General features: G+C 37.2%; 2 protein-coding genes and 1 long non-coding RNA gene across 9 annotated transcripts; 2 read left to right on the top strand and 1 right to left on the bottom strand.

The window, feature by feature from the left end:
* On the bottom strand, positions 1-12179 carry rno (PHD finger protein rhinoceros). 7 transcript variants are annotated; one of them, XM_069117969.1, is made up of 11 exons: positions 11722-12179; positions 11065-11221; positions 10652-10804; positions 10292-10579; positions 10023-10196; positions 9730-9902; positions 9524-9647; positions 1843-9169; positions 1652-1752; positions 1413-1547; positions 1-1213 (listed from the first exon to the last, which is right to left on the bottom strand). In XM_069117969.1, the coding sequence occupies exons 1-8, from the start codon at positions 12177-12179 to the stop codon at positions 1976-1978; spliced, it is 8721 nt and encodes a 2906-aa protein (XP_068974070.1). In that variant the 3' UTR covers positions 1-1213; positions 1413-1547; positions 1652-1752; positions 1843-1975. The 7 variants fall into 7 exon arrangements, with proteins under 7 accessions (XP_068974070.1, XP_068974066.1, XP_068974067.1 ...); XM_069117965.1 differs by having other exon boundaries at positions 1652-9169; XM_069117966.1 differs by having other exon boundaries at positions 1493-1547; positions 1652-9169.
* LOC138182334 (uncharacterized) lies at positions 11756-12291 on the top strand. Its single transcript, XR_011173766.1, has 2 exons — positions 11756-11887; positions 11983-12291. It is a non-coding gene; the product is annotated as an uncharacterized LOC138182334 (long non-coding RNA).
* Positions 12292-14785: 2494 nt separating this feature from the next.
* Positions 14786-16388, top strand: Nxt1 (NTF2-related export protein 1). Its single transcript, XM_069118061.1, has 4 exons — positions 14786-15600; positions 15670-15756; positions 15877-16021; positions 16192-16388. Exons 1-4 carry the CDS (start codon positions 15592-15594, stop codon positions 16365-16367), a joined length of 417 nt encoding a protein of 138 aa, XP_068974162.1. The 5' UTR covers positions 14786-15591; the 3' UTR covers positions 16368-16388.
* The last annotated feature ends 2132 nt before the right edge of the window (positions 16389-18520 follow it).

Here is an 18520-nt window from a genome sequence, read left to right as displayed (position 1 = left end):
TATATAATACCAAATGAATCATAAAAACGATGAGAAATGCGTGTTGATAGTTCTTACGAATTTACTTTGGTAAAAAGTATATTATTACACGCCTACAATGCTAGATACGAATAGATATATCTAACAACGGACATTCGGTGACTCGTATATTAAAGATAACTGCGTAATTATAGTTGATGCATATTATTGCGGTAGACTATACGATTAATTGATCTAATTCATCGAAGAAACTGCTACTGCGCAGTAAGATTGTCCTCGTCTATAACTCGGCTAAATTACAATTTTTTCTCCGCCCGAAAGTTTATTACTTCTTTTACTTGTTATGTTCTTTTCTGCATTTTTTAAATATATATTATTTCTACTATAATGTCAATCGACCATTTTGTTTGGGGAGAGGGGGGAACACTCGAACGATCCAGTAATTATGGGGGGATACTGAACGTTTCTGCGCGGCCCAGGATTAATTTGCCTGGAAGATCGGACCGCGTGGTAAAACACAGCCATCACGTAAGCTTCGCACTGATTACAAAATCTCTCACGCAGCTTCTCATTCGCACACTCACCGGTCTTTCACTCTCTCCCTCGTGTACTTACAGCTCTCATCCTCTTATCGCATGTATTCCTCTTATTCGACTTAGACTAAATACAATCGTAGATTACAATTATGTACAATTAACTATTTCTTACTGTGAAAGTTCCGACGAGGCCGCGTACGAAGTAATCTCGAGAATCATCCCCGTTTTAATCCAACGTTCTTTTAATCGTTTCTTCCTATTTTTTTTTTTTTTTTTTTCAAGTTCTCTGTACACATACAATACACACGCATAATTCAGACATACACGCATACACAGGAGAATTCGTGTAGACAAGACAAAAAATGTTTTTTCTTCTTTACAACATCAGTCCGTTGAATTCACAGTAGATTCCATGGAGATCTTCGTCAACAACCTCGACTGTTTCTTCAATCTGCTTTCTCTTTCATCAAGGAAAAACAGACATCTGGTCGCCGCCGCGAAATGGCACGCCCGTTTTCATCTCTCGAGTATTGTTTAAGAATAAAACCGGATTATTTTTGTTTTTTCTCGAGGAGTATAAATTCTTCTCATTTAACGTAGGAGAACGTCCGTTGAAGCGAGTCCAGAACGAGTATATCTTAGAAGTCGCGCGACCACCTTGTTCCTCTCGCCGAAATGAGCGTTTTTGTTTCGTGATTCTGTTGCCGTAAGAAGGTGAAATTTATAAAAGAAATTCATTAATATGAACAAAGAATAATCATCGTATATACATAAGATAATGATAATGATTAATAATAATAATATTAATATTAATAATAATAAAATATAATAATAATAAAATAAAAAACATGGTCTATAAATATCATCAACAGACTAATGCAAGTAATTCTTACATACAATTTTGTAAAAAATGTTGTATCAAGAACTATCGTATCATAGGCTTAGTGAAAACAGTTGATAAAATTCATACTCCGTACTTTATCAATTATATGTACAACTCCTATTGAAAATCTTGAACCTAAACGGATCTATCTGCAAAACAAAAAATGTTTGATCACTAACGATTTGATTATTAATATCAATCTATTTATCGAAGTAGTATTATTCAGTTTAATAATATTAGTAAAATATTTGACCTGATTTAAAGCAAATACCAAAAACTTGAAGTTTTGAAGCCTACGACGACATCAGTGTTGTCTGTCTCTTTCTTAGATCTTTCCACTAAGCCAACGATACGCTGCAACAAATATGATAAAAAATTGTCTTGTAAGAATATGCAGTACCTCGATCTTCTTGGACCGTATCACTTGGAGGAACAGTTTTTCACCTTATTACGGCAACGTGCTTTCACCGCAAGCGTGTATCGAGTCCGTTTTCTTTATCGATCGTAAAAATCATACAAGCACCGTGTGTATGTGTTCTTGTCCTCTGCTTCATTACTCCACGAGTATCATTAATTATCACCTAACTTGGCATCCCTGCGGTATACTTGTCGCGGCAGGACACGTGGAGGAGTCCCTCTGCACGGAACTATTGTTCTCCTCCTCTTCTTCTTCTTCCTCCTCTCTGGAAGATTCTTCCTCGTCTTGGCCCTTGATCGGTGGATTTCTCGTCTCGTTCGAAACTTCAGGACTTCCCGGTTTCTCCCTCGTTAAACTGGACTCCTCACCGTGGACTGGTGGGCCCTTCAACTCGTAGCCCTCTTGACAACGTGTCAATTTTAACCTAATCGGAGTGACTTTCGCCGAACGAACGTTTCTGGGTGCACTACCACCAGTATCTGGGTCGGTAGGTTGTTTCTCTTCGATGTTAGCAGCTATCGATGGGTAAACAGGCTCGTCTTTGACCGGTTCCGGAGGTGGAGGACCTACTCTACTATCAGTCGGATGTCGTTCCTCTTCCTCCTCTTCTTCCTCATCCGTGAGCAAAATCGGTAATTCGTCTGGAGAATCATTACCTTTGCCGAGTCTTATTATTAATTTCGGAGGAGCGGTTCCACCCTCGAGGATACGTACCCTAGCTTCCTTTCTACTCGACTGTCGTTTCTTTCGTTTACCATTTCTATCCTTTTTACTTTTCCCTCTTAATTTCTCATCGTTATCGAAACCGGCCATGATCATACGCCTGAATTTCATACTCTCTCTCTTTAATTCCTCGATGCTCGGTGTACTACTAGGAATACTGCTCAACCGCTTTTTCGGCGGTCTGATCCTCGTTCTATCATCTTGGCCACTTTCTTGGCCACCAATTATGCTGTTACCGATCTTGATCTTCAACTTCGGCGGACCACTGTTCGTAGTAGTGGTCGTGGTGGTCGTAGTCGTCGATCTACCGCCACTACTCTGCCTGCCTCTCCTACGATCCGTGTTTCCGACTGGAGCGTTACCACTGGAACTAGCACCGTTAGTAGCGCTGCCCCGCCTTCTCTCGACGCTTCCCTCTTCCTCGTTAGTATCCAAGAATCCGGCAGATCTTTCTTTTCTTCGTTTCTTCTCCATATTCGCATCGACGACTGCCTTGTAGTCTTCCCTCGTGGGTATACTGGTCATCGAGGCAACTGCTTTCGGTATTGTTATCACTGTGCGATTGATCTGTGGCATGATGATTGGTGCTGACGTAGCCAGGTTTCCACAGCCTGGCTCGTCCATATTCATATCCTGAGAACAGTACTGCCGGAGCAATTCCTTCTTTCGCATTCGTCTAAGGTTTGAGGTTCCGGAAGCGATGGAAGCACTGGTAGCGGCTGGTGTGATTATCACGGGTGCCTGTTGTGCAAGCGGTGGTACCGACGAGGTAGCAACGTAATTAGCATCCAGGAAAGGACCTTTGATCTTAACCTTCAGCTGGTTTCTCGAATCCGTCAAGGAGACTTTATTGGCGTCAACAAAGCCAGAAGATGAGGCGTCGATACTCGCATCAAAATTCGGCTTTGAACAGTCTTCTTGACCTTGCTTGATCAGCGCGGGTCCGAATTCTTTCTCGAGGTCTTCTTCGATATCCGGGAGAGCAGGATCATTAGCTGAGACGCTCGTGAACGTACCCAGGAAATGATTCTCGTACGTCTGACCATGCAAGGTAGAAGAACTCGAAGCATCAAGAGTGGAATTGTATGTTCTCATATCGACAGGGCCTGGAATAAGTGGTAGGACGGTATCGAAGCTCTGTCCAGCGTTCGACTGACTTTCCACGACAACAGAATCATCATGACTTGGAGAGCAAGAGAGTCGTCTGTCTTCCAGATACTTCCTACTACCTCCAGGGCTGGAGAGTCTTGACTGAACGCTTTCTCCGGAAACCATGACCGTGGAATCTCTCCTTTCGACTCCGGCCGTCGCGGCATCAGTCGACTTCTTTCGCTCTCTCATAGTGCGTAAATCGGCAATATTCGCCTCACTAGTTGAATCTTCGTCGGAATCGAAGTCGTAAACTGTGCCGACTAGTTTGTTCTGAATGGAGTCATCGTGTTGACCGATACCCGCGCCGGAGACCAGAGAGAGTCCTGAATTTTGTCCGCTTCTACCTCGACCTCTGCCTCTTCCGCGTCCACGCCCTCTGTAACCGGAGTGTTGCGCCGAATTTTTGGCACCTCTGCCACGACCTCGCGCTCCAGGTACGTTTTTCTGCGTTTCCTGTCTCGGAGATTTTCCCGGAGACTTCCCTTGCAAAGACGTTACACGGGCAGAGGTCCTGGTAGGTTTGGAAGGTGACTTTTTCCCAGAATGTTGGCTTTTGCTGTCTGTTAGAGCTTCTTGAAGGCTCTCGACAACGGTGTCGCTGGCATGACTCTCTGGTGCTACGGTATTTAAGAAATTTATTGGCAACGAAGGTGAAGCGGTTACTTGCGTTTGTAATTGTTGTTGCGTCCTCTCTATAGGTTCTGCAGGTGGAACGGTGACTTGTGGAGGTGGTGGCGGTGGTGGTGGAGGTGGTGTGACTATCTTAGTAGGTGAGACCATGGCTGCGGTAAGCGCCATGTTGTGCGAGGAAGACGTGAATGCTGCGGTACATGGTGAAGCTTGTAGATTAAGCGAATCTTCTAGCGGTTTCACGTGTGGCAATAACGATTGAGCTCCTGGAAACGCAGCTCCAAATGCTGGCGGAAAAAGAGCTGGTCCGGGAGAAGGGTAAGGTAAAGGTGCTGCACAGGACTGTGGCGGAAATAGGCTGACCGGACCGGTACCGTAACTCGAATCCGCGTAGTATGTTGTTTCCATAGAACATGGTGGAAACGGAATGCTCGGTACGTTCTTGTAAGGTGGAATGGAATGATCCTCCGCGGAAGAGGCGGAAGTAATCGAAGAAGATGTAGATCTTCGGGAAGGCAAAACTTGACTTTCCGCCCACCTGGTGTCTGGACGACCGTTTATATCATTGTACGGTGAATTTTGATCGTACTCCTGCTGTCTGACAACGTCGTCCTCTTTATCGAGCACCCTGTCCATCATTTCAGCAGCCTGATCCTCTTCTGATGCTGGCAAACTGATCAAATGTCTGCTCATCATTTCCATAGGATTTTCTTCAGGTATCTGTTGATCGAGTATCGTCCTTTCGTGTGGCTCTTGCTGACTATGTAGAATCGAATGTGATTGCTGCAAAAGATATTGTTCCTGGATACTCGGTGCGGTCAAATGAGTACGCGCGATAGAATCGTTCTCTGGAATAGTTTCATTAGAAAAATGATTGCTGTATCGACGATTCTGCGTCTCCATCAAAGCATTCAAATGTTGCACATCACTCAGTTCAAAACTATTGATGCTTGGTGGAACCCATCTCTCGTCAGTCTCCGCTCGATCGAGCTTTGATCGTTCCACTAAGCTTACTTTGTTCGCCTCACGATCCTCTTCATAGGCCGCATACCTATCGTTACCGCTCGAGTAACATGTTTTCCTCTTTTCCTCTACCGTACTCTTATTATAAGTGCTAGGACGGGTTTCAGTAATAGCTACCTCTTCTTCGGAAATTTCAACATTTTTCACGGTTAGGACTGGTTCTGCAATAGGCTCGAGGATCTTTGTCTCTTTTTCTGCTTGAGTTTGAGCAAGTTGCTGTTGCTGCTGCTGAAGTTGCGGGGATTGTTGTGGTTGTTGAGGTTGTAGTTGCTGCGGTGGTTGTTGCTGTTGCTCGTACGTTTTTTCTATTGGTGGTTCCTCCTTTTTGATTTCGCCATCCACAGGCACTGCCTCTAATTCGAACTGACTAGAATTTGATTTCTTCGAGAGTTCCATACGCAATTTTTCAACAAGATGCAATGTTTCCCTCGCGCTATCTTCTTTCGAATCTTCCTTGAACCACAACTCATTATTGAACGAGAAACTTAATGGTACACCCCGTTCTTCCGCATCTCTTGATATACCAAATCCATCTTCGTTCACTATTTCTTCTGTTAACATATCCTGGTCAAAATCAAACAATTCCGAAACACTCGCATCTTTACCATGTTGTGGCGAGAAAATTGATCTATTTGCAGATTTTCGTCGTTTTTGATGTTCTTTTTCAGAATTTTCAACTCTTTCCAAAACAGATTTGACGCTGTCATCTTTGCTACTTTCTTTCTGCACATTGTCTTCCACGGAAACGGGCTGAGGTTCGATATTTTGCGGTGGTTCAATACTTCGTTGCTCGACAATTTCCTCCAGGTTCTTCGTTTGATTCCGATCCGTTTTCTTCTTTCCAGCTATAACTTTCTCAATTTCTGGTACCTCAGAAATATCCTTCTTTATTATCTCTTCCTCCACTTGTTCTTCCGATTTTGGTTTCTCAATAATAATATCGCTCTCGTTAATATGGTTTTTACGATCTTCGTTTTTCACAGCTTCTTTCATTTGTTGACTTTCTTCCACGGATCCCTTCTCTTCCTTTTCCTCGTCACAAGCAACTTTCTCAACTTTCACCTCCGAATTTTTACTCTTAGACATCTTATCGTGATGTTCACGTTTCTCCAACAATTTATCTAATCCCCTCAATGATTTTTTCGGACTGTCCCTTTCCGCTCTACGCTGTTTCATTTCCTCTTCCAAAATATTGATCGCGTCCTTGCCTCCAATCTTTTTAACTTTCTTCTCTTCGTTCTTTGAAGAATTGTCCATGCATTCGTTAGTTTTTCCTTGATCAACAATCTTTGGTTCGTCTTTTCTACTCTCCTCTTCATTTTTATTTTCTACTATCTTGACAGGTTGTTTGTCGGTTAACCGTTTCTCCGGTTTCTTGATCGTTTCTTTCCCACTCTTTTCATCCTTCGCGACAGACTCGTTCGGTTTTCGCTTTCTGCCTTCGGACTTGGTCTTCTTATCTTCTTTCCTTGGCAAGGACTGCTGCTTACTAGCTTGACCCGACTTTTTGGGAGGTCTGGACCCAGGAACACTTCTTGCCCCATCATGATCTCCAGACCCAATGAGCAGATCCTCATTAGTCTCTGTTCCTGCTGTTGCGGCTCCCGCTGTTGCTGGTTGCTTTTGTTTGTTGTCTCTTTGATCCTGCTTCTTGACAGTTGCTTCTTGTTGTTGTGTCTGTGGCTGTTGTTGTTCTTTAGAGGTTCTACGAGATTCCTCTCTCTCAGTAGGCGGCTGAAACTCAGGTCCCCGCCGCCCGTCGGAAGTTTTAAGCTTCTTCTCGGGCAGCTTCTTGAGTTTCCGCCCTGAAATTTGTTTTCTTTCAGCATCCTGTCGTTCTGGTGACGTTTTATTAGACTGTTGCCTTCTATTTGCTGTGCTTGAAATTGTAACCGGTTTACTTTTCGTTCTGTTACCAGTATCACTTTCAGAGGAAGTAGAACAAGAAGAACCGTCCACCAATTCATCTGAGAATTTCCTACGTTCTGGATTTTCGGAATCACTGCTACTTTCTGAGGAACTACTACAACTATTACTACTACTGCTGCTATCGCTGTTGCTTGAAAGCACCGACGACTTTCGGTCGCTCGGTTTTCTAGGTCTTCTCGGGCGACTCTCCTTCGAGATGATTTCCTCTTTCCTTGAGGACGATTCTTCTTTCTTAGAAATCAATTCGTCCTTTCTGGATGAAACTTCCTCTTTTCTAGAGGATGAGGAAGAAGAAGATGAAGAAGAGGATGAAGATGACGAGGAGGATGAGGAAGATGACGACGATGAAGATGATGAGGATGTTTCTTCCTTTCGTGAAGGAAGTTCTTCTTTTCTGGAAGAATCGTCCTTTTTAATTTCCTTTCTCTTTCCTGCTTCTGGAGATTCCTTTTTCGATCTTCCGTCAAGCGTCTCCTGTTCGATTTGCTGCGTAGTCTTAGTACCCATGCCACTTTTGATGTGTTCGGCGGCCTTCTTGGCAGCTTGTCTTTGCGGCACATATGCCAAAATCTCCGTTCCATCTTCTTTATCGAAATCATATACATCGTTATTTTTAGTTTCCTTCGACTGTTTGTTTTCTCTCTGTTTTTTATTAGGGGTTTTGTCTTTTGATTGCTTCGACGAGGAACATTTCGGAAGTTCCTCGACAGGAGACTTAATTACTTCTGGAGTAGATTCAGGCACCGAATTGTCTTTTTTGCCTTGCTGTGTGCGTTGCATGATTTCCGAAGCTTTCTTGGCAGCTTGTCTTTGTGGAACGATTAATGCGGAAGGTATATATTCTTTCTTTTTAGAGCCAGTTTTATTTTGATTCTCTTTATTCTTCGATCCTGTATTATGATACGTTGATTCGACATGTCTGGGATCTTTGCCAAAACTTTTTTGTGAATTTTTTGACAAATTTGCTGCGGAAAACTCTTTCACCGCTGCTTTTGTGATTAAAACCGCAGAATGAGATGCATGTTCTTGGGAGTCAGAGTCAGTATCTGAATAAATAGTGGAAGCGGTAAAATGCTTCGTTGCGCCACCGCTTAACATTAACAGTTCGTCGCTTTCACTACCAGAAGCACTTCCTAATTCTTTCTCCATATGTTCGAGCGTATGCGATCTACTATTCACAAGCTTTTCATTTTCACTGTTATCCCTAAGCGCCGAATGCAATTTATCAGCCGATTGAACAGTCTTTTTCGTTTTTCTTCGCGATAGTTTAGTTTTCGTCGAAACGTTAGTTTCTTCTTCCGTACTCGACTCAGTTTTCGATTTTTCGGTTGTCTTCACCTTAGCCGCGTCCGTTTCACTACTACTGACAGATGATAGATCACTGCCATAAAGAGTCTTTCTTCGGACAGAGCCGTTGAAGTATAACTTTTTACTAGAGGCACCATTAAAATCTTGTTGTTGTTGTTGCTGCTGTTGTTGCTGCTGCTGAGTCTTCTTCTCTTCACTAGTCGGAGAGTCTATACCAGCGATTCTGGCAATAATCGTGTCAAAGTCGTGAGTGTGATCCTCCGAGTCAGGGTGGGAATATAATCGGTCGTATATCGAAGGTCCATGATTTGCTTCCATTACAGCAGCGGCTGCTGACGGTGGTAAAGGTGGACCAGACATTAGTAAAGCTTGCTTGTGGAAAGTCTGCTCTCGTAATCTGAGGAAGGTTCGACAGAGTTTTTCTCTTCTGCCAACCATGTAACATAGGTTTCGAACTCTTTCCAGATCTTGGCGCAATTGCACGAATGTCCTCATCTTTTCAAGATCTGCTGCTTGTCCTTGATTACGCGATCCACTACCCGAAAGTTCTCCACAACGCGGTGCCAAAAGCGGTTTGTTATGACCGGCCTATAAAATTAAATGAAAAAATTAAGAAAAAATAAATTTAACATAAGAAAGCTGTTCACTTATTTCATTTATGATTTTCTGCTTATTCTCGATATAAATGTTGACTTTATAAAGAAACAACGCTAAAATTAGTGAAGCGAAATAGAATGTTTAAATAGAGTGTAGGAAAAATAAATTTAAACAAGTAATTCAAACATATTAAATCAATAAGCCAAATTATTATACTTTTATAATTATAATCTTAAATAGAAAAATCGCAGATTAACAACAATCATTAGTACAGAAGCACATAGTAAACAACAAAAAATTATTATTAGTTTCAACTAATATGTGAAGTTTTCAAATCTTACTTACCCTTCTTTTGAGCTTCCAATAATTATAAATATAAACAATGCCATCAGGATCGACATCTAACTGCTGCGAAGCGATATCCTTTAAACTCACGTGTTTGTCAAATTCTGCTTCGATTTCTTGTAGTCTAATGAAAAATAGACGAAAATTTATAATAAATATAGGAAGTTGATAAAGAAAAATTAACGAAATAGTGATTAAACACATACTTTGCTGCACGTGCTTGATTTTTCTCTTCAGAAGTCATGTCTTTTCTCTTACGTCTTCTAGACTCCGCATCTTCGGAATCTGATCCTGCTTTGTCAGCTCCACTTCCTATAGTGCTTCCAGTACCTTGAACTTTATCTTTCGTATTTGTTCTACTATGTTTCTGGCAGTAAGACTGTAAATAAAATTTACATTAATATTCACATTATTATTCTTCAATACCAAAAAATTGTAATAATGATTAATAATTTAGTACTTTTGGAATTAATATTTTCGATTATTTGATAAATAGTACCCTTAATTTTACTCCATCGTCTGCCATTTCATCTTCAATGATTGCCTTCATCTCTAAGCCATATTTGAAGGCACACGTTACGTGATACGCTGTCTTACACGTCTTTATACTGCACTGGATGCAAGCACCGACCCTCTCTCGACACAATACACATATTAAGGCCCATCGACTTTGCTATAAAGAAAAATTTATTATATGAACTTAAAATTTTTACTTTTTTTTCTATAAAATTTATATTGAACATATATGTATATATATATTTTATATACCGGAATGCTGGATATTTTAGTAATAGGCTCCATTCTCTCGACACAACCAATACTGACTTCTGGGATCCATAAAGCACAAGAAACATGAGCCCATTTTTGGCCACTACGAGTACACTTCATAGCACCACCTTTGTTAGGACAAAGAACACAATCTGGTCGTTGACTTAGAGAACAAGTTCTGCATAGCCATGAACCATCCGGTATTGAAGTAATTCCATAACATGCTTGATGTACACATATATTGCAGCAGTCACAAAATACCATTTCATTTCCTTCCTCAGAATCAGGCTAAAAAAATAATTTTTATTACTATTCAGTATTATTAATCCTGTTTCATGAAATTAATCAGAAGATACTTACAGATCTGCAAACATCGCAAATCACATTTTCATCATACTCAATACCAAGACCTTCCTCATTCTTGACTATAGTTTGTATTCTTTCCCAACAACGAACTTCCAGTTCTTCTATCACACGTTCCAATTGCGATTCCGTAATAGGCAATTGTCCAGCCTAAAATTATAATGCAATTATAAATTATAAAATTATATAATAAAACTATGCAATTTTGAATAAACATTTACTTTCATATTTTGGCTGTAAAGAATAAAATTATTATACATATATAGAGTTTTATTATTCATATCCACTAAATCTACTAAAATAAAACAATAAATGACAAATATAGATTATTTATTCAATCAAATAAGAAATTTTTATTGACTTATTTAACGAAATGTTATGTGATGAAAACTAGTCAATTTCAAGCATACCTGTGCACGTTCACCGTTTAATACATCCAACCAAGCAATATCAGTATCATCAAGGTCATAGGCACAAGCTTTTTCTGCTCGTGCTGGAGTTGTGCTTAAATGATGATCTTCAGGGTTGAAATAATCATCACGAGATATCCTTACGAACTTTTTAGGTCTATGAAAATTTTATCATTAAAGAAAATTAGCAAAAGACTATTCATTTATATTATGTTAATTATAGTTATTAATATGTAAAGTGATACATGTCTAAAATTAAACTAAATATCAGGAATAAGAATCACATTTCCATCAAGTATAAATCATTTTCTAGCCAAATATAGAATAGACATTAGGTTTCAAATAATTTTTAAAATATTAACATTTCTTTTTAGAAAAATAAGATCAGTGGTTTCTTAAAGCATTCTATGAAACCTCAAAGATTAAATTTTAATATGCAGAAAGGATTTTTCTCTTGTAGTAGTACTTGCTACAGTACAGCAATTACCATGTAGATAATAACAATAGTGTTGTAAATTATAAGTAACATTATAATAATTGTTTCGAACAAAATTATTTATTAAATTCAATATAACTATTGAATATCTATCATATTCAAAACTTAGTTATTTTCAGACATATTTAAAGAAGATATAATAAAGTGTAAATATGACTTACAATTTAAATTCACTGTGCTGCTTTATAGGTGTAGCTTGTGTGATAGTGACTGTTGGTTCTGGAAGGGAGTCTGGGTTGACAGGTACTTGAACACCTCTCTCCCATTCTTGCTTCCATTGATCAGTAATAACCCAATATTCATTGGGACTTAGTGGCTCACTGTCAGGTAATTTCATTGCGCTAATCAAATCCTTACGAAATAATTCTGCAGGAGCCTCAGCAGAGGAGCGATTATATATACTAGAGATTTTAATGTCACAGAGTGGTCTGGGGGTCCAGGATGCCCCTCCTTGACTGGACGACGCCATCGTCTCCTCCTCTTCTGAGGGCCCCATGGTAGCTGCCAGCGACGACGAACCCGACGCTGGGACCAGCCTACATTTGCGCCTTTTGATTGCGCCTGGGTAAGACGCCAAATCATTGTCGTTTCTATTTATTCGTTTGCCTCGCTGTGCCATTCTACTATACCAAGTGAGCTAGCGGTACGTGGCACGTGCAGGTGAGCCGCGCACACCCTAAAACGTTTCATTATTGTAAATTAAATGAATAATAAAAAAAATTTGAAGCAAAGGTACTTATTTAATTACTCACTACATAGTCGTCCATGTATTTATTATCTAGAAAGCGGATTCCTCTTGGAGCTGCAACAACAAAAATATAATTGTGGCTTTAATCTAGTTAAAAGAAAAGCTAAAAAAATTTAATCAAAACTTCTTCAAATAATTATCAACTATGTCTTAACACCAAATATGATTCCCTGTGCAAAATTAATTGTTCTTCATAAATAAAAGAATATTTATACAGGAATAACAATATTACATGATTTTAGTAAAAATATTACATAAAATAAAATTTCCATGCTTAGATACAACAAATGGAGTATATCACATTAAAATGAAAACAAAGCAATATATAAAATCAACAATTTATGCATTAAATTGTATAAATTTAAATTAATAACTGTTTGCAAAGAAATAATAGAAAAAAAGAATCAAATCCAGTAAAAATAGTACATAAATGCAATTATAATACACAGCAGTAACTGCGTAGAAAAAAATATATAGAATACGATCATTGAAACATATTTCATACGATACACACAATAATGTTCATCAATTAAGTAGAAATGTATTATTACACATAATAAAAATATAAAAGTGACTATAGATAAAGAATTGGTATTACACAGAGATCATAACTGTAAGACACAAAGCATTACTTCGCAAACTGAATTTGCAAAGATAACATTTGAGATTAGAACTATTCGATAACATGAATTGACAATTCTACTAATTAGCACACATTAAGATGTTTATATCAGAATTCTAATAATGAAAACACGTTTGAGAGCATAACACTCGGACAAAAGGACTGATGGTATAGACCGATTGTATTGCAGGGGGTCTGCGGCCGTTGATCCTCGATGGCCGCCGCGGAGAGGTTATAAATGGGGCAGTCCAGCAGGAAAAGTTATTATTCGAATGAAAAAGTTTTCCCGTAACGTAACAAGGCGTCGAGTAGTTGGAAAAACACAATAATCTTGGTGAAACTGATCGCCGTGGCGGGTGGCATGTAAACATTGCGACGAAGTTACTCCGCGGCGACGCTCGAGCGGCACCGAGGCTCGACCGTGAACGATCGCTGTATGACTTTCGATGACTCGACACGAGGAAGTCGAGGTTCGCGGTCGAGAATAGACGTCTAGAAGAAGATCGGGCGGAGAGTCAAAAATGCTCACGGGTCCATTGGGCTGGTGGTGCTCCTGCTGGCCGACAACATTGACAATACAGATGGCGACAGGCTCGACTCGCACACGAATCTCGATACACACGTATACACATCTGAACGCACACGCAGCCGAATTTCAATACACATGCACAGAAATGTAAGTAAATACGCACACGCGACGTAAGAACACAGGTATGCACGAACGTGAATATATACGCACACGATGTTGATACGAACACGCGAGCACAAGTTCGACACGCACACGTAAACATGAACACGCACGCGCGCGCAAGAGAGAGCAAGAACGAAAGAGACAGAAAAAGATAGAAATGGTCGGAAGGCAGTAAATGCCTTATTATTGATCTATCGACGGAGAGGGTGATTTCGCGCGCGATGATGCACGTGACAAATAATAGCCGGTATGTCTGATCGTGAATGATCGAATTATTCTTCGATCGGTAGCTCCGAGATGGCAGTAGTCCGAGTACGCCTCTGTCACGGCAGCCTAACCAAGATGTCCTCATTAGCAATTCGAGTCGCAGCCGCGACCAGCTCGGTTTTACTCACTTCGTGGCCCGAGGGCTCCTGTCGAGCTCACTCGACGCCCTCAAATAGCCTCCGTAAGGACACCCGATGGCTTTCTTCCTCGCGCGGTGCACCGAATCGATATTGTATTTACATTAATGTGGATACTGCTGTTTGGCGCCATCATGCCTAAAAAAATAACTGTCTGTGCGCGGAGTCACGTGACCCTGCGACACGGTAAGATCCCACGATTGCTTTTATCCATAAGCCACTATGAGCTCTGGAAACTGAGCAGAATAAGAATTTGTGGAATAAGTTATCACGAATGTTTCTAATAAACGTTGCTTTATTCTAGTTAAAATCCACTAAGAATTAAATAAAGAAACATCGGTTTTTTATTTAATAAAAATTCATGGTATAAATGCAATTTTTAAATATTTTCTTCATTTAGCATTTATGTATAACGTTTACTAATGTGTTTTGCGAATGAACTCTTTTTTCGTCAGTTAAATTAAAATTCAAAAAGTATTTAAATGGAGAGGAGAAAAAAGCTATATTATTTAAACAATTTATTCCTAGAAATGTTTTACAGAATAAGCCACTATATCATCTAGGATTTTTGTTAACTAACTATTGTACGATGTGCCCGTAAAGTAACTAGTACCATGATCATATAAACAGGTCCCGACACCCACTAGGGAAAGCCGTCCGAAAATTGAATCATGAAAACTCAACATGGGAAGCAACAGAGTTCTCGTTTTTGGAAGATAGACAAGGAAGAATAAAGTATCTCTGCCTCTGATTGAGACATTCGTGGCATATCACACATGCGCAGAACACGAACCTTCTTGTCTTTCAAGTTGATTTTTCACGACTCAATTTTCGGACGGTTTTCCCTATACTTCAGTATCTGAGTACCGAGATTTGTTTATGTAATCGTAACTAGTACTGCTACAAATTTTAAGAACTAATTTTGATGCTTGACTTATGTTCATTTGATAGTAGATAATTGCTATAATAAATAGACACATATGTATTTATACGGAATAATTTAAAATATTTAACATATTAAAACATTCATCTTTTTCTTTCTTTTGTGAAAAAATATTTAATCCCTTTTTTAACTTTTTTAAACATATTATGCATGTTTTATAACATAGGATTTTCTTAAAATTCAAATAGCATTTAATAGCAGCTTTTTTATTGTGCTAAGGTTACAGTAAACGGCTTGAGTACAATTTTATTTATTTTTAATATGTTGTTACAAGATCCAAAAACAAACTAAAATAACAATATTTTTTAGGAATCATTTATACATTATTGATGTACAATAACATTTATAAAATTATTTATTGGCAGTTAATAATATATAAAATTCTATAAATTCTACAAGGAATATTTCTTATTTTTTCCATACTCCAGTGATAGATACCTACAAAACAGTAATAGGAGTCTTTTAAGAGAAAAAATACTATTTTTATTGTTTTACTTTTAGAAACGCAAAAAAAAAAATATTCTGTAGTTGGTTTACAGCAATTTAAAATAAACAGACCATTAAATCGTAAATCAATTTGCCATGTTTATGTTATGAAGGTTATATTGACATTAGTATAAAGGATGGAACAGGTATTTTATGGAACATTTTTTTTCTATTATTGTTGAAAGTTTTACAATATAATAATTTATTATTTTTAGGATTTGAAGGCGAAAATCGATCAGGCTTGTCGAACAGCCGAAGAATTTACAAAACTTTATTATGAAAGTTTAGATAAGCGCAGATATGTAAGTAATTTTAATACTGTTTGAAATTGTTATTTTATACAAATTAAACAACGAAATCCAAAAAATTAAGAGAAATAAGACAAATAAATTTACAGAATATATATATCATATTTATTTTAGCTTATATCAAGGTTATATTTGGATACTGCGACTTTAATATGGAATGGGAATGGTATTGAAGGCAAAGATAACATACAGAAATTTTGGACAGATTTGCCACCTTCAGATCATTCTGTTTTTACTTTAGATGCTCAACCAATAACGGGTAAATAGATCTATATGTTGGACAATATACGTTTTAAATACCTTCAATTTTTGTTATTCTTAGTTATAAATTTATATGCTTTCATAACATTGTTTTTCTTTCATTATATTTTGAACAAAAATTACTATTGAATATTAAATATACATAAATATATTTAATTATGGTATTAGGTCCTGAGGTGGCAGATCAATTAACATTTCTTGTAAAAGTTGGAGGGCAAGTAAAGTATGACGATAAAACGTCAAAACCATTTAACCAAAGCTTCTTAATTGCAGCTATGGGAGATAAGTGGAAAATTGTAAGCGATTGTTTCCGAGTACAAGAAGCAATAGAAAATGTAAATTGAAATATAAAATAAGTTAATTTATATGTGTTTTCAAAATTTTCAAAGACCTTCTTGATTCAATATTCCTTTTTATTTCTATCGTCGGTCTTATATCAATGTATAAAGCGATATTAAAATTTTCGTATTAATGAATCAGTACGTTGGTCGATCATTTAGGAATAACTTTACACGAGAAAAAACTAAAAATAAATATAGATATAAATACTTAGACATAAACATTACTATGATACATATCGTATAAAACATCGATTTCATATCCTTTGACGGTTCATCAACTTAAATATCCAATGATTAATAAGATTTCGAGAAGTTCTAAATGTACATCTTTCTAAATGAAATACCTATCAATATATAGTTCGTAATACTTCTTAAGGTCTATAAACATTGCCTATAATTACTAAAATTTTGAAAAAATCACACATAACATTCCCTATTTATATTAACTGTGTTATACTTCCTATCAGTTAACATTAATGAGATTAAGAGTACTTGATAAAACGAAATTTCATAATTAAATGTAACATGCAATAAGATTATAATACAACTATCTAATATATAATAGACAAGACTGTTTGTAAAGCATCATTCTTATAACAAGAATTGAAAATTGTTTTAAAATTATTAAACATATTTAGACTAAAAGATTACTTAAAATGTTATGTGTGATCCTTTAAAAATAATTATGTATTTACAGATAACATTTTATTGAATACTTTACCTTAATAAACTAAGAATTGATTTAAATTCCAATTAAAAATCTATACATCTAGGACTTCTCAAGAAGATTCGTTCGTACGATCGCTCGTCTTTCTTTCCCTCCCACCCTCTCTCTCCCTCTCTTTCTCGCTTTTTTTATTTGAAGATAAAAGATAAGTCGATCGGTGTATCACAGGTACAAATGATGTAAAAAAAAAAAGAAAAAAAAAGATATAGAGAAATGATTGGGTGATCGGACCGAAAGAAGAGAAATTCCGGTTCGCGTAACTAGCGTTGTCGATCGATGTATTCTAGTAGCCATATGTAGGCAGTGTTACAAGGAAAAACGTCTTGATTGGCAAATCGAGTGGCATTTTCATTCTCGTTGCATATTTCTTATTTTTAAATGATCAAGTAAAACATGAGTTCAGACTCCGGAAACTGTTATTGGAAGACTACCAAATGAAAGTTAGAAATAAACGTTAGAAAATTATTAAATTGATATATTTAAGTGTAAAGAACTTTCAAAATGGTAAATGCAATTTGAATTCGAGCAGCATACTAAACGCAGTCATTTAAATTGATTAATGAATTCATTTACGATTAAGTAGAATTATATTACACTAAGAGAATGATAAATAAAATAAAATGAATACTAATTTTTATTTAAAGTTGATTGTTTTTGCTTTCTTTTCCTCGATTTCTTTAAAAAGTATCCGGAGTCCTTATTTTTTACTAGTGCTCTATGGAAGAAAATCTACGCGATGCGTAGACAAAATAAAATATTTCGAAATTTGATTAATTACACCCGCTGATTTACATAAATATATACAGTAAAACCTTGACACTATTTGATCATATACAAATCTGATTTTTGATTATTATAATACTTGATCGAACTTTCCATTATTCAATATTAATTAGTAATATTAATATAACTATCAATTTAAATTGACAAGTATTATATTTTTGGCTGATAAATTTTTATATATCTAAGATAAGCATATTTTAATAATACATGCTTAGTATAGTTATTGCATGAAAACAAATTTACGATAGATATCAACACATCAAACAATCAAATTTTTATACATATTACAAACAATAAATATTTTTAAAACACTGAAACAATATATCATAAATGAGTTAAAAACGGAATAAATGATTACTATTACATATGCAAATAAAATAAATGGGGGTTGATTAATCGAAAAGTCCATCAATTTAAGAATATTTTTTCTGATTAATTTCTCTAATCAAAGTTTTACTGTATTATTAAGCATACCTGTTATTCGACTTACTCTATACAAATACAAAAGTTGTTACATCCTCTCACGCATTAAAATGGCTTACTCGCTTAAAAGTTTTCGCACTTACGATGTATAATCTAGCCTAAGACTGCGTACGATATTACGAAGCACGGCGCGAGAAAGTTCGATGAAAGAACACCGAGATGT

Source organism: Bombus flavifrons, chromosome 8 (genome assembly GCF_040668555.2).
Source record: "Bombus flavifrons isolate JBK064 chromosome 8, iyBomFlav1_principal, whole genome shotgun sequence".
NCBI classification, from domain to species: Eukaryota; Metazoa; Arthropoda; class Insecta; order Hymenoptera; family Apidae; genus Bombus; species Bombus flavifrons.
This window is presented reverse-complemented; position numbering and strand designations above follow the sequence as displayed.

Coding starts and splice junctions, on each gene's coding strand:
- rno (XM_069117962.1), bottom strand. CDS start 12,179: ATGGCACAGCGAGGCAAACGAATAAATAGAAACGACAATGATTTGGCG. Junction 10,197..10,291: donor CTAAAATATCCAGCATTCCG/GTATATAAAATA, acceptor TTTTCTTTATAG/CAAAGTCGATGGGCCTTAAT. Junction 9,648..9,729: donor AATCAAGCACGTGCAGCAAA/GTATGTGTTTAA, acceptor ATTTTTCATTAG/ACTACAAGAAATCGAAGCAG.
- Nxt1 (XM_069118061.1), top strand. Junction 15,757..15,876: donor GTTTAGATAAGCGCAGATAT/GTAAGTAATTTT, acceptor TATTTATTTTAG/CTTATATCAAGGTTATATTT. Junction 16,022..16,191: donor AGATGCTCAACCAATAACGG/GTAAATAGATCT, acceptor TTATGGTATTAG/GTCCTGAGGTGGCAGATCAA.